The sequence below is a fragment of the Sciurus carolinensis genome, chromosome 9 (genome assembly GCF_902686445.1).
Source record: "Sciurus carolinensis chromosome 9, mSciCar1.2, whole genome shotgun sequence".
NCBI lineage: Eukaryota > Metazoa > Chordata > Mammalia > Rodentia > Sciuridae > Sciurus > Sciurus carolinensis.
The window spans coordinates 54,183,559-54,198,787 of NC_062221.1; the positions used below are offsets into that span (position 1 = coordinate 54,183,559).

Below are 15,229 nucleotides of genomic sequence, written 5' to 3' on the forward strand. Positions count from 1 at the left end.
AGAAATATAAGACCAGGTAACATACAATGCTATCAAATATCATGAACTACCTACCACCTGTCATTATTCCTGATATTCCTGATAATCTAAGAAATCTCAAAAAGGTCATTACCTTCTTCTGCCTTCACTGCTTTCTCCTTCTTTACTGATCCTGTTTTAGGACCCTTGTCTTGTGATTTCTTCTGTGAACCACTGGTTTCCTTTTTTGAATTAATCTAATAGTTTTGGGAAAAAAAAAAAAAAAGTCTCCAGTCATGATATGGCCATCCAGATCAATGTCCACCAGATACATATTAGCAAATTATCTAGTAAGCTACTATCTCTGATATATCTGAAGATACAGAATATAGAAGACATAGATATAGAAGATACATATCTGACTTCTTACAAGGGCACCTGTACTTATTTTTTATTTTTCTTCCACTCCTTAAATCTTTGAGATTGGGGTTCCTACCCTGTTAGTCCATTGACATTTTCTCTCTCCAAAGTCTCCCCAAAGACAGAAGACATTTTATTCTGTTCTCATCCTCTCCAACTGTCCAAAGTATTAGGGCTGGATTCATTTCCCTTCCTCTAGTCTGAGTTACCACATCACTAAATCAGATCCACAGATGGGGTCATTTCCTACTACACCACAGGAGAAACCCCAAGTCCTCAGCCTTGTTTTGCAGGACTTCCACATTTGATCTGAGGCAGTTCCCTACTCTCTAGCACACTGGAACTTAAGGAAACCACATCACAATTTCCCATTCTGTACCCTGTCTGGACTGGTTCCTTCATTTAGAATACCCCTCCCCTCAGCCCAATCTCCATCACAGTTCCATTTGAAAGGATTACAATTTTATGTCCTTTATGAGGTGACTTCAACTCCTCTAAAGTTCACCCTTGCCCTTCTCTCCCTCAGCACATTTTCAACATTGCTGCTACCTACGTGACCTGGTGTTAGAGCGGCCTGTGAAAGCACGCAAGCTCTGGTCTCCCACTGAGAAGTCTCCATAATAAGGCAGAGTGGGACTCAGTTAACGACACACTGAACCAGACAACAGAATCTACTTAACTCATTTTGTCCCCTTGTCTCACATGTGGAACACATCGAACAACTTAAATCATGTAACAAATATATCATTTATAGTAACTGAAATAATAATTATGTTTGCAGAATTAAAACTTGGACTTAATGGGTTAATGCCTCCTTGTCAAGTTCCTACCATATCATTAGCTAGGAGATTCCCTGCTTCTATTCTATGACATATTGTTAGCCTCATGCCCCCAGCAGGCTTTCCAACTAATTTTTTTTTTTTGGTACTGGGGATTGAAGTCAGGGTCACTTGACCACTGAGCCACATCCCAGACCTATTTTGTATTTTATTTAGAGACAGGGTCTCACTGAGTTGCCTAGCTCCTCACTTTTACTGAAGCTGGCACTGAACACATGATCCTCCTGCTTTAGCCTCCTGAGCCACTGGGATTACAGATGTGTGCCACTGTGTCTGGCTCCAACTAAATTTTTTAAGCTGACAGTGAAAAAACTTAAAAAATATAAAATTTAGAGAGATGTCTGAAACACAAGTTAGAGATACTACCATTTGTTGAATACTTACCAGAAGAAGAACATTATTATTATTTAATCAATGCAACAATTCTAGGAGGCAGTTTTTTTTTTTTTTTTTTTTTTTTTTTTTGGTATCAGGGATTGAACCCAGGGGCATTTTCAACCACTGAGCACTGAGCTATATTCCCAGCACGTTTTTTTGTTTTGTTTTGTTTTGTTTTTTTTTTTTTTTTTTTGAGACAGGGTCTTTTAGGTTGCTGAGGCTGGCTCTGAATTTGCAATCCTCCTGCCTTGGCCTCCCGAGCTGAGGGGATTATAGGCACCAGCTAAGAGAAAACTTTTTAAGATGAAGAAACCAAAGTTCAAAAAAAGTTAAGACATGCTGAAAGAATGTTCTCTCCACCACCGCAGGCTGACTCAGTACTCTTACTCCTTAGACGTTTTCATGTTCGCTTCTTTTCCTCATATTTTGCCCTGCATATCTACAACGATGAGGAAATGACCCAAGGAGTCCAGACTGCCCTAAGAATCACAGAGATCAGACATCTAAATCTGGATCGGGGTTTCTATGGAAGTTACCAATGACTCCTGGAGGTGTGAGTTATATCAGAAGCCTAAATTACCAGTCAGGAACAGTCTGCTGTGCTGCACCTAAAGTCAAAAAGTGATAAAAACCCAAACACTGAGCTAAGACTCCCAGGAAAGGTCCCAATAACTTTCTGCTTTTGTCTCACTCTGATATCAAAATGTCCTGATAGCCAAGAAAGCAGTTTTCAGTCCAGCCTAAGTCACCCTGGGGTTGCCAGGTGAGACAGCATGTGGCAAGCAGAAAACAGCCTCCTTCGCCACTTCTGAGCATGCCATTGACTGTACCCAATTTGGAGCTGGAAGGAAGGCATGGCAAAGCCTCCACCTCTGAGTGTCATACAGGAGGAGGGCTACAAACAGCGCTTCTGAGTCAAAACCCCCTTGGTCAGCAGGTTGCTTCACTTTTCTGAGCTTGAAGTCCTTCTTCAAGTCAGAGATAATCATATTTGACCACATAGCCCCAATAAAATGACTAAATAGAAAATGGTATTTATAAAGTGCCTAAACCAAGAACTGGTAAACAGTAGGCAGTCAGCACCACTGGATTCTTTCCCAATGTACACATTTAATTTCCTTATTCACCTCTTGTTTAAAAAAAAAAAAAAAGAGCTTCCCACTGCTTCAATCAGGGTTGATGGAGTTTAAGAAACTAAGCTACAACTACATAATAACACACATCTTATTAATAAGTTCTCAGCAGTAGAACAGCCCAGCTCACTACCCCCAACCCTGCTCTCCTAGAGTAGATCCAGCATGTAAAAAAAAATACACAGCAGTCTGGTTACAGGAAAGAAGGACCCATTATGCCAATCAGACACAGACACTGAGTTCAGCCAAGCTCTCCCCAGTACCCACTGCAGCCATGACTCCCCTGCACAGAAAGGAGACACACACAAACCCAGCAAACCTTACCTCAACTGGGGGTGTCTCTCCAAGCAACAGGTTATTAAAAATGGTAGCATAATCCCCACTTAAATTCATCAGCTCCTCGTGGGTGCCTCTTTCTGTAATACAGCCCTCTTTCATGAAGATCACTTCATCACAATCAACAAGGTACTGCAGAAAAAGGTAGGAACAACACAGGATTGCTGATATTTGTGCATATATATATAAATACCCAGAACTTAGTTCAGCAGGTCTCAAGTGGAGGTGATTTAGCCATCCAGGGGACATTTGATGACATCTGGAGATATTTTGGGTCGTCAAAATTAGGTAGAGGAGTACTACTGGCATCTGGTGGATAAAGACCACAGATGCACACAGCAGTCCCCTCCCCTTCATCCAACAAAGAGTCATCATTAGCCCAAAATGTCATCAGCACCAAGAGAACCTCTGTTTTAGTTTACCATATTCTATGATATAATTCAAACAGCATTTCCTCCATTTTTGACATGAATCTGCTGATGGAGTTATGTGAGCCTTCCATTAAATTTCACTGTACTCAGAAGTACAGACAATTTCAGATTTCTTGGGGCAGAAGTGGAAGATTAACTCTCCAAACTTAACATACATGGCAACAACCTTGAGCTGCTCTTTAAAGCGGCTGCCTGTCATGGAATGACACAGGCAGAAGAGCTTGCTTCCTAAAGCAGTTCTTACCTATATTCAGATGTCAACACACTGCTTTCCCCACTCACTCAGACCCAAACTCTATTTTCAGCCACATCTCTCAGCCCTTTCCCTTGCTGATCCATACGCAAAAGCTAATGATCTCTGATTCAGATGGCCAACTGAGATGCTGATACAATGTGCTTTAATGGTATGATAGGACTGGAGGCAATTTGCTGAGGAAATGGAAACTTTTTTTTTTTTTTTTTGGTGCTGGGGATCGAACCCAGGGCCTTGTGCTTACAAGGCAAGCACTCTACCGACTGAGCCATCTCCCCAGCCCCATGGAAACTCTTAATTCCAGGAATCTTTAGTTGCCCCACAAAAGGTTCCTCCCACTATCCTTTGTCTGATTTCCCAAGCCACGGTGAGCAGCCTAGGGGAAGGTGCAACATACCTGTAACTGGTGGGTAACAAACAGAACTGTCTTGGACTTGAGGTGCTTCCGGATAGCACTGTTGAAGATGTGATTGCCCACGTGGGCATCTAAGGCACTGAGGGGGTCATCTAGGATGTAGATGCTCCTGTCACTGTACAATGCCCGGGCAAGACTGATCCTCTGGCGCTGTCCACCACTCAGGTTGGCTCCTCGTTCACCAATCTACAGAGCCCAGAAGCACAGCAAAGCCTCCAGGTCAAGTCCAGAACAGTGCCACTGCAGTCACCTGTCCTCTCAAGCTGGTACCTTCTCTTGAATCTTCTGCCAGGATAAACTGCTACTATGATCCTTCCAGGAACTGGGGGAGTTGGCTCACAAACATTTGGATACCAATCAGTCCTATACTTGGCCTTGCCACTGCCCCTGGGCACTCCTCCAATCCATTCTCCACATGGCAGAAAGATCTTTCCAAAACACGAAGCTGACTGTGCTTCACTGTTACTTAAAAATCAACAGCCCTGATAGAATCTAAAGACCCAAATATGGCATATGAAGTGGAACCTTAGCCCCTGGCTGCCCAGCAGCTCTCAGGTCCATTGAACAACCCCTCCTACACTCTGGGATCAGAGCCATTTAACCTCCTTACTCTCATTCATCGGATTATTTTGTGTCTAAGTCTTTGGGTATGTCATGCCCTTAACTATAAACTTCGTGAGGGTGCAGACAGTTGCCTTAATCCTTTATTCCCAGTGTCAGGCAGGTGGTGCACCTGTCACTGGCAGACAATGTACCTGCTAAATGTTACCACATGAACAAACAAGGAAATTAATTGTCTGGTAACAGGCTTTGTTGGAAAAAAAATCTTGTCCTTAAAAAACATTCAGTTAATTCAAAGGTTTTCAAACCTGACTTGCATCAGAATTTCTTGCAGGGTTTGTTAGAACAGATTGCTGGGCCCCATGGCCAGTGCCTGATTCAGTAGGTCTGAGTATGGCCTGACAATCTGCATTTCTAACAAGTTCCCAGGTGATTCTGATGCTGCTGACTTGGAGACCATGAGTTGAGAACTCTGAGCTAATTAAACCATTTGACAAATCTGGTTTGAGGGATTTAAATGAAATAATAAGTTGAATAAAAATGCCAGTTTCAGAGACCTCCAGGGCAGCTCAGGGAGATAAACTTTAACACTGAAGAGCACAAACTAGTTCCAGAGATATGCCTCTGGAAACTGCTCCAGTGCAGAGAATCAAAGAAAAATGGATTTGTTCTAAGGGCTCTTTTAATGGAAGGGGACTCTATAGACTGAGTAAGGCAGTTGGCAAAATAAAGTCCAGGGAAGAAGTTTGACATAAACATGCTTGACTTGTGGCTTTAAAAGTATCCAAATAGAGTAAAAAACGTTAAATAAATAATGGGATTTTGTTTAAAATTGACATGTCATGTGGAAAACTTAGACACTTAAAACAGTGTTCATATCCCTGTGCTAATGAATAAATGCTTTCTTAACATAAAAGTCCAATGAAAGCAAAACCCCCTTGTGGTTCTTCTCCCAAGTATTTAGAATGCATCCTAGCAGGGGGCTCGGGCCTGACTCACCACCTGTCCCAGAGAGAGCCCCCCTGCTAAATGTGCTGTCACAGCAGAGACAGAAGGCCTGTACCTCAGTCAGGTCGCTGTTGGGGAGAATGGCCAGGTCAGGTCTCAGGCAGCAGCTGTTCAGCACTGAGTTGTATCTGAAGGACACAAAGCGACACAGTGTCAGGGACATGGTTGGAGCAGAGGCTGATGATGGGCTGCCTTGCATCTCACGTGGCCAAGATGGAAAGCATGACAGAAACCAAACATTCCTTGCCTTTCTTCATCAAATTCCTTCCCAAAGAGGATGTTGTCTCTCAGAGTGGCATTGAGGATCCAGGCCTGCTGGGCCACATAAGCGAAGGTTCCACTGATGGCAATGCTGCCCTCTAGAAGTGTCATCTAGGGAGACAGACACCATCCAAAGGCATCATAACTCGAAACCATCACCCTAAGGCAACAGACCCCCATACATTCTGCAATGGAATCTGAAGTTTTGGCAACTTCCTTAGGTGCTTTCTGGACCCAAGTCCAAACCCTACCTTTGTTCTAAAGAGTTACAGCAGCAAAGAAAATCAAAGTTCTCCTTGCTTATGTGAGATAGAAACCCAGCATAACCCACAACTTGACCAAGTCAACATTCACTAAGCCTACAGGCATTGGCCTACTCTGCACTCTTCCTAACTGGAAACTGTTTAACTATGGGAAGCACAGGCAAGGAGGGATTTCAGAAATCCCCTGGAGAGGATGCTGTAAGGATTTATAGCTAGTGTCTGACTCAAGGGGAGGGCAAGCCAACTCGTCTACAGAATTCATCCAGGATTTTGGCCAGATCAGCTGCTTCTGTAAAATGAGGACCAAAGGGGAAAAAAATTCCAGGTTAGACATCAACTTGTAAGGCCCCTATGTAAGGACCGCAGAGCTTCCCCTCCAATGTGAAGGGACAGCATGATGAGCCATGTGCTCTGAACTGCATTTCCATCACAATGCTTGATATGAATCAATTTACCAATTTTATCATGGATCCTTTTGAGATCTACAGTAGACATCTGTCTTGGTTTAGGGCTGCTGTAGCTTTGAAGCAAAATTTCATTAACCAGACATGTAATACTTGCACATACAAGCTTGTCCTCTCAAATGCCTCAAACACACACTCATGGTGTATACACACAGGTGTATGCCACAGACCGTAACACCTAACCACCAGAAACTGGCAAACACTCGGGATGTGCATGCCAAAGCATTTAGGAACCCACTTCTCCTGGCCAGAGCTGCACAAACATCCACACAGCAGCACTGTCAATGAAGAGTTAAACCTGAAAGAAGCAGGGTGGACCAAGATCGCCAGCCTCCCTGTCAGAGAGAGGGCTTTCAGGACTTGGTCCAGAAGCCAAGCCCACCCTGACAGTGCAGCATTTTGCTGGATGTTGAGCAGAACTTAGAAATGGCCCTTTTCCACTCCCTTTAGCCCCTCATCTCTGTCCCTCATCACTGGCACTCAAATCTGGCTAAATGTCAGAAATCACCTAGGAAGCTCTTTTACAAAGACTCCCAGCTGGGCTCAAGGGCTGGAGAGTGTCATGAAGCAGAATGCAGCCTTCTTGGGCTGCCCTGGGCAACACTGCTCTCCAGAGGAGCCACAGCTCACCAACTGTGACAGCTGATGCCAAACACGACAAGGAAATATTCCCTAACATGGAGGCCACAGAAACACCCTCCCCCTCTCCCATTTGTTTCATGTCCTCAAGAAGAATATGCGATTCAGAAGACTTTGCCATCAGGAGCTAGGAATGGTCCTGTGTTTATCCCCACGTCAATCTAAATCAAGGAGTTTAATTATGTTTAAAAGCACACAGATACCTTGGATTCTTCTGATTATTTGGTTCAAAAACACTAAAGACAATGCGTCTCAGCAGATGGTACCTGCCCTCTTGTCCCTCACTCTTAATGCTGACAGCTGTCCACTGGGCTCCTCATGCACTCTGCACTCACAGCCTGTGATGTGCTTTCGTATCTAGTTGGCTGGCCTAGCTCCCACTGGACATGAACTCCTTGAGGAGCTAACTCCTTTCGGGGGGTGAACATCAAGTGGCGCTATGATTCTCAATCAAATCCTGGGGTGCTCTACCACTGAGCTACACCCCCAGCCCTTTTTATCTTTTATTTTGACACAGGGTCTCACTTAAGCTGCCCTGGCTGGTCTTGAACTTGTGATCCTCCTGCCTCAGCCTCCAAGTATCTGAGATTATAAGCGAACGCCATCCTTGGCTCTGGAATACAGGTTGACCCTTTGTGCAGTTTGGGTGTTTGTTCCTCTCTTATCTCTGCCACTTCACAACACGCTATCTGACATACCCATGGCACTCAATAAATACATGCTGAATAAAAGAAGGAGCAAAGAGCAAATGAAGCCAGCTGGGACATACATTAGTCACTCATCAGGTGTCAGCTGCGCCCTTCCAGACAGGCTGTTGCGGGGGAAGAGAGGGACAGGACATAGACCAAGGTTTTTTTGTTTCCACCTCTCTTGACTCTTCAGCAAATGAGCTCATTTTTCCTGAGACATTTGCTAAATAGAGTCCTAAGAAGTAAGCAGGACATGTCAAGGGCAATGACAGAAATCTTACCTGTCCTAAAATGGCTGAAATGAGAGACGTTTTTCCACTTCCCACACTGCCACAGATTCCAACCAGTTTACCCTGGACAAAGCACACGGGGAGAGGAAGATCATTAAGAAACTACCAACCCACTCATCCTGAGGAGTGCAATTTCTCTGAGGAAAATGCATTGACACAGTAACTGTCATCCTGATGAGTCAACAAGTTGCATACCTGTTTTCTCCCTCGTTAGTGGCCTACTTCACAGGGATTCTGTGGGGATACACTGAGGCAACAGAGATGGAAGCCCTTTGAAAAAACTAAATGTGCCACATACATTATAGTATTCCACTTTTAGAACGTCTTAGCTTCTTCCAACTTTATTGGTAACCTATGTTTTTTGTTTTTATTGTTTTTAGAAGGCAGGACTCTTATAAATAATGATTTTTCTTGGGGTTTACATTCTCAATAAAAAGTATGTGCATTTTTTTTTTAGAATTTTTTTTGTTGTAGATGGACAGAATCCCTTTATTTTGTTTGTTTATTTTATGTGGTACTAAGAATCAAACCCAGTGTCTCACACATGTTAGGCAAGTGCTCTACCACTGAGCTACAGCCCAGCCCCAGTATGTGCATTGCTGCACATATTTTTCTGCAAAAATTTCCCAAAATCTGAGGAATATTTATATTTATGTCACCAGTTCCAAATAAAAGTAGGAAACCAAGACTGTGATAAACTCAGGATCCATGGGAACTGGTTCAAGGACTCCTGAGGATATCAAAATCTGTGGATGCTTAAATATCTTACATAGAAGAGCACAGTCTTTGCATACAACCTGCACACATCCTCTAGTATGCTCTACATCATCTCTAGATAATACAATGTAAACACTATGCAAATAGTTGTACTACTGTATTGTTCCAGGAATAACAAGAAAAAAGTCTACTTTTTCTATACAGATTCAAGTTTTCTCCCAAACAAATACTTTCTGTCTGCAGCTGGTTGGAATGCAGGAATACAGAGGGCTGACTGTATCCTCAGGTAAGCAAATGAGTTCCCAATAGGTAGTGCTGAAAGTTTTCAAGGACAGACAGATGACTGCACAAGTTTTCAAGGATAGATAGCCCAAGGAAGGAAGGAAGACTGGGTGGTGTGGAAGGAGCACAGACTCTAGGGGTGGACAGGATATAACTAGAATTCCAAACCCACCAGCTCCTGCTAATCATGTGATCCTTGTTACCTAAACCAACACTGTGTCTGCCCTGCTCACGGGACTCTGAGCACCCAAGAAAAAGATTACTCACAAAAAACCAAGTACAGTGTCTGGGACATAAAAGAAGCATGGTGAGCAAACAACAGTTTGGCATGGTCTGTAAGTTTGAAAGATCACTACCTGGTGATATTGAGAGATCAAGTCACAGTTTAAGCTCTCCTCAGGCCAGTTAGTTTTACACAGAGGAAAACACAGTTTTGGTGACTAAGTGTGATAGCAACAAAGAAGCAAGTGCCTGGGGCAGAGAAGACATTTTGCAAATATCACTGTCCCTTCCCCTCCCTGGCCTGTAATCCCAAAGACTCAGGAGGCTGAGAAAGGAGAATTGCAAGTTTGAGACCAGGTAGGCAATTTAGCAAGACCCTCAGCAACTTAGCAAGATTGTGTCTCAAAATAAATATAAAAAGGACTGGGCTGTAGTTCATTAGTAAAGCACTCCTGGGTTCAATTCCCAGTACCCCCACCCCATAAAAAAAAATCTACTTTTTAAATGAGGCTTCCCCACCAGTATAGTAGAGGAAGGAGAGGGAACTAGGAGAAAGGAAGGAGGAAAGAAAGGGGGAGATAATGGGGAATGCACTCAATCAAATTATGATATGTGTATGTATAAATATGTCACAATGAATCCCACTATTATATGTAATTATAATACATCAATTAAATTAAAAAATAAAAAACTGAACCTTGTCTCAGGCAAACTACTAAAACTGCAATCACATCCGTCCCCGCCCCAGAACGCTCCACCTCATTTTTCACAGTCCTTATCACAATCTGACGCAGGATATACAGGATATCTTGGACTTGTTTATTGGCTGTCTGTGCCCACTGGAGTGTATACTTGAAGAGAGCAGGGATTTTTGTCTGCGCTTTTGCTGCTATATTCCCAGCCCTATAACAAAGCCTGGCACATAGGTGGCACTCAAAAAATGGCCGTTGAAGGAACAAATGTATGTATGACTGGGTCCCTGAATGTTAGGGGCCTCTGAACATGGTGCTGGTTCCCAGTCAGTCTGCATCTTAAAAACTGAACCTGCACCAGTCCCGCTGAGACTCCTGACCTGTGCCCCCTGCGCTGTGACATCATATACCAAAATGACCCTTCACTTCCTTTAAAAATAAATGATTACAATATAACTATTGGTAAAAGTAGCACTGAGACCTACCCTGTGCCAGGTCATGTGCAATGCACAGCCTACTGGACACAGGGAGCCCACACAGAGTTATAATATCAGAAATAATTACTGCAGCTCACATACAGCTATAATAGCCAGAAACTGATTCAGGGCAAAATCTTGGAAAATCCACTTGAATGCTTCATTTCCTTGTTTATAAAATGAGCATCTCATGAGATCAGTTGTTATTAACTCTGTTGTTAAATGCTTAAATATTCCCTTTGAAATTACAGCTGGTCCAATCTGCTTTTTGGTTCAAAACCATTCAGAGCCACAGAGCACCTTGCTAAAAGGAACTGCGCCTGCCTATTCTTCCCAGATCAGAAGGGGGTGGCACGCCAGATGGGGTGCGGGTGCAAAGGAGGTGGGAGTGGAGGCAGATGGCTCACCTCTTCAATTTCCAGGTCGATGCTGTACAGTGTCCTCTGCAGGCGGAGGCTCCCCAGGTGGATGTGTTTGCCTTCTTCCTCCTCAGGACTGGGCCGCTCGTCACTGTCCAGGAGGAGGTGGCCTTTCTGCTCTGCCAGCACCGCCTGATGCTCAGTGCGCTGCAGCTGCCTCACCTTCTCTTTCTTGCCCCTGGCAGCCCTCTTGTCTTTTTTCATTTTGGGGGTCAGCTTGGGCGAGTTCTGGATACTGGAGTGGGAGGAGTCCCATGCCAAGGTGGCATTTCTCATCTCTATCTTGATGTGAGGACTGGCTGGTTTGTTCTTTATCATGTGAACCTCTTCCATTAGAAACAAACTCTGATAGGAGTTGTGAGAGAGGTGCAAAGATGAGACACTGGATCAAGACCAGGGAGACAAGCCTAGGGCGCACACTCACGTAGCAAAACACATCAGGCTATACAGTGGAAGGAAGCTGAAGGGCAAAAGGCAGCTCATTAGTGTAGCCTCGCCTCAGGCCCGCCAAGGGGGTCTCAAGAGCATGGGGCAACCACAGGAGGTACAGGGACTTTGTCCATGGACCCAGCCCTCTACACTAAGCTACTGCTAAGCTACTCATTCCTTTTCTGCCAGCTTAATATGGACCAAAGGACAACTAACTGTTATGTAGCCCCTTGTTCTAACTCAGGAGCAGATAGGAAACCCAAACGGCACTCCCATCCCCCATACAGACTCTCACCATCCTGTTTTCCCTCCAGACCACTCCTGCAGATCACAAAGCCTGCCCATTTCCCTCACCCGCGGCATGACACCTGTTGGGAGAGGATGAACTGAGACTGTCGCCAGGCTTAGGTGGTTAGGGTGGGAAAGCGGGTCTAAGGTTCTATCTTCTGTAGAATACTCCTTCTTGCCAAGAAATTCTCATGTCTTCAAAGCCCTGCCTTGGAACTTGTGAGAATTCAACCAACCAGGGATGGGACTGTGGCTCAGTGGTAGAGCACTTGCCTAGCATGTGTGAGGCCCTGGGTTCGATCCTCAGCACCATATAAAAGAATAAATAAATAAATAAAATAAAGGTATTGTGTCCATCTACAACTAAAAAAATATATTTAAAAAAAATTTAAATAATTAAAAAAAAAGCATTCAACCAACCAAAGAACAGGCCTACATGGAAGCAAAGGGTATCTCCCTGAGAAAGACCCCTTGGGAGGAGAATGAGACTCTTTTCCTCCAGTTTGCTTCCAGAGACCCCCCTCAGTTAAATTAAAGGGAAGGAAAATGGGATGCTTGAAGAAGGAAGTCTCTCTGAAATTAACTGGAAACACTACCACTGAACACCACAGCCTGGGACCTTCCCATAAGTTTTGAATCCTCTTCTGACCACCCTCTTAAATCTGTCATCTCTATAGAATGCCACCCCCACTGGATTCCAATAATGATTTTAAAAAGATAATATAAGAATTTGTGCTATTAAATGTAATATATAATCCCTTTCTCATTCTCTTGGATCCTAAACTTTTAAGTTTGCTCTCCTCCTTCCTTATATCACCACATTTTACCTATTCCTAACCCCCAATCTTCCTGGAAGTGTTGCATCTCTAAATTTCCTAGATAATATTCACTCTTGATCAATCTTGGGTTTGGTCCCTGCTTTCTGAAAACAGCTGTTGGTTTCATGTGTTCAGAGTCTTCCTGAGAGACTGAGCTAAAAATAACAAATATTTTAGTCACCTTCACAGAGGAAAACCACAGGCTGACAGAATTTCCATCACTTCTCTCCCCTGGAGTTATTAAGAGGATGAAGAAAGTTTAGGCCTTAATGAATTACTAAGAAATATGTGGATGCCTAATCATGTGCACAGTTCTTCCTCCACGTTTCCTTTTTATTAGCCCTGCCCTCCCCCAGGAGGATTTCAGTTCAGGTTACCCTGCCCTGTCACCGTGAGGCAGATGGGGACACTTGCATTTATACCTACTTGGATTTGCACTTGCCAGGACAATCTTAGAGATGCACAAACTGTAAACCTCAACTTTACCACGGGACACTGACCATCAAAACACTACTTTCATTCACCAAAAGATAAGAATGTATCAGTTGAGCAGAAGAGGGGCTACAAATAAAATGCAAGACACCAGATAAAATAAAAGACACCCAGTTAAATTTGGATTCCAGACAAAGAATGAACAATTTTTCAGTATAAGTATATCCCATGCAGTATTTAATTGGGCATCCTGTGTCTTTATAAAACCTAACCACACTACAGTGGTGTCAAGCAAATAACACCCTTCTATAAGTTCTCTCTCCTAGGAATTGTATCCCTTTGTCTATCCTTTATCCACACTACTCAACAGGAAGCAATGAGTTCTTGTGCAGGATGTACTTCCAGGGAATATCAAATAGAGAAAAGACCCTGCTTGCTTATCTATCAGATCCCCAAGTCTGATGTTAAAAAGAGAAAAGTGATGATGCAAAATAAGAAGGCCGAGGGTGAAAGCAGGTTTCTGCAGCACCGTCACCGAACTTCAAGATGCAGAAAATAAATCAAACAGGCAAGTCCCACCCTAGTTATTCTCATATCCATTTCCTAGAAGATGACAGGAGAGATGTAATCTCGGGAATAGTCTTATTTCAAAAGACTGCTTCAGATGGTGCCCCAGGATGGAGGCAGATTTTCTCTAATGAATTCAGGAACATTTATAATAAACAGCTGCCTTACACCTAAAAAACAGCTCCTTCCGCACAACCCTTAATGAAGTCAACATAATTCTAATTAATAAGCACATGAAGATAATAAGAAAGAAACAGCTTAGAGTTGGGAAAGGATTAAGCAATAAATACTCATTATCTTGGGCCACACATCTACTTTAAAAAAGGAAAAACCCTGCCAAGAGGCATAGGATAGAATTGGACTGAAGTCTCATGGGACATAAAATAGCACTGTGGGTAATTTTACTATTATTAACTCTGATGCTTCCGGGACAGAGGAAGGAACGCTGAGATGAAATGCCATCTGCTAGTACAAGTCCTCACTAATAAGTGAAGAGAAGTGAGCCCCCCCCAAAACAAGGGGAGAACAAGACTATATTATGCACTCTATTCTTCATCCAAAATCCAACCAAATCCATCCACTAACAAGGATACAGAAACAAACAGGAGGGAGGGCTTTTGGCGAAAACATCTGCTTTTTTCCACGGGTGGATACTGTGGGTTCCACAAAGCAGGAAGTATATGACTGCCATCAGACCACTTCTTCTCACATGACTCTGGCTCTCATCTGCCTAGCAGCCAGGCCAGGAAGTAGGGAGGAAATGGGGATGGGGGTGTGTTCTGGAGGGCTAACTTTCTTGATCCAACAAAATTCACCTGATTAACTATGAATAAGTAGATAATATAAATAAATAAATCCTGGGAAGGTATGCTCCAGTCTTAACAGGAAAACCAAATTTGTTTTCTGTTGAGCTCTAAGAGGGTGACATCCCTCCCTCAAACACCTGAGCTTCGAGTGTTCATGGCACCAAATCACTTTCATATTATTCTCACTGGCAAAGAAAGATGAGCAGGAGCACAGGAGTGTCAATGTTAAGGAAATACAGTCCACATGACACAGCTGCTTTTTTTCTTTCTTTCTTTTTTTTTCTTTTAAATAAGTGTTAATCACTTTCAAATATCTATCTCCCTCCACCCTCCCAAATATATCTTCCTCTTATAACATTTATTTGTATTATTCTGATGGCACAAAGAACACGGTCAAAGTATGACCAACTAACCACCTGCAAGGAAAAAAACTGGTACTTACTTAACTGTACTTCCCAACATGATCTAGATTTATGACTACTTCCATGTCACTGCATTCCCTGCATCGTGAGTGGCAACCACAGGGCAGGAGAAAGAAAGTATCAAACAAGGACTTAGTATATCAACCAAACGGACAGCAGCAACGATAAAGGGGAGGAAAACCTGACAGTCACCTGGCAGTTCTGGTCTTCTAGGTTTAAATCCCTTAAAAGCCCAGTGAGTTATGACATGAATCCAAGTCAGGCCTCGGTGCTCTGGGAGGGAACACTAACCCCAGGACCAAGTCATCCAGGAAAGGTAAA

General features: G+C 43.4%; 1 protein-coding gene across 3 annotated transcripts in view; it reads right to left on the reverse strand.

Moving 5' to 3' along the window:
• The window catches only part of Abcc5 (ATP binding cassette subfamily C member 5), a 78,942-nt gene that overhangs the window by 25,993 nt on the left and 37,720 nt on the right, over window positions 1–15,229 (reverse strand). For all 3 annotated transcript variants that reach the window (XM_047563366.1, XM_047563365.1, XM_047563367.1), the window contains exons 11-17: window positions 11,135–11,491; window positions 8,330–8,401; window positions 5,980–6,104; window positions 5,788–5,860; window positions 4,146–4,349; window positions 3,053–3,196; window positions 113–215 (exon numbers count right to left, since the gene is read on the reverse strand). In XM_047563366.1, the coding sequence (XP_047419322.1) occupies window positions 113–215; window positions 3,053–3,196; window positions 4,146–4,349; window positions 5,788–5,860; window positions 5,980–6,104; window positions 8,330–8,401; window positions 11,135–11,491 (1,078 nt within the window). The remainder of the gene's footprint in view (window positions 1–112; window positions 216–3,052; window positions 3,197–4,145; window positions 4,350–5,787; window positions 5,861–5,979; window positions 6,105–8,329; window positions 8,402–11,134; window positions 11,492–15,229) is intronic.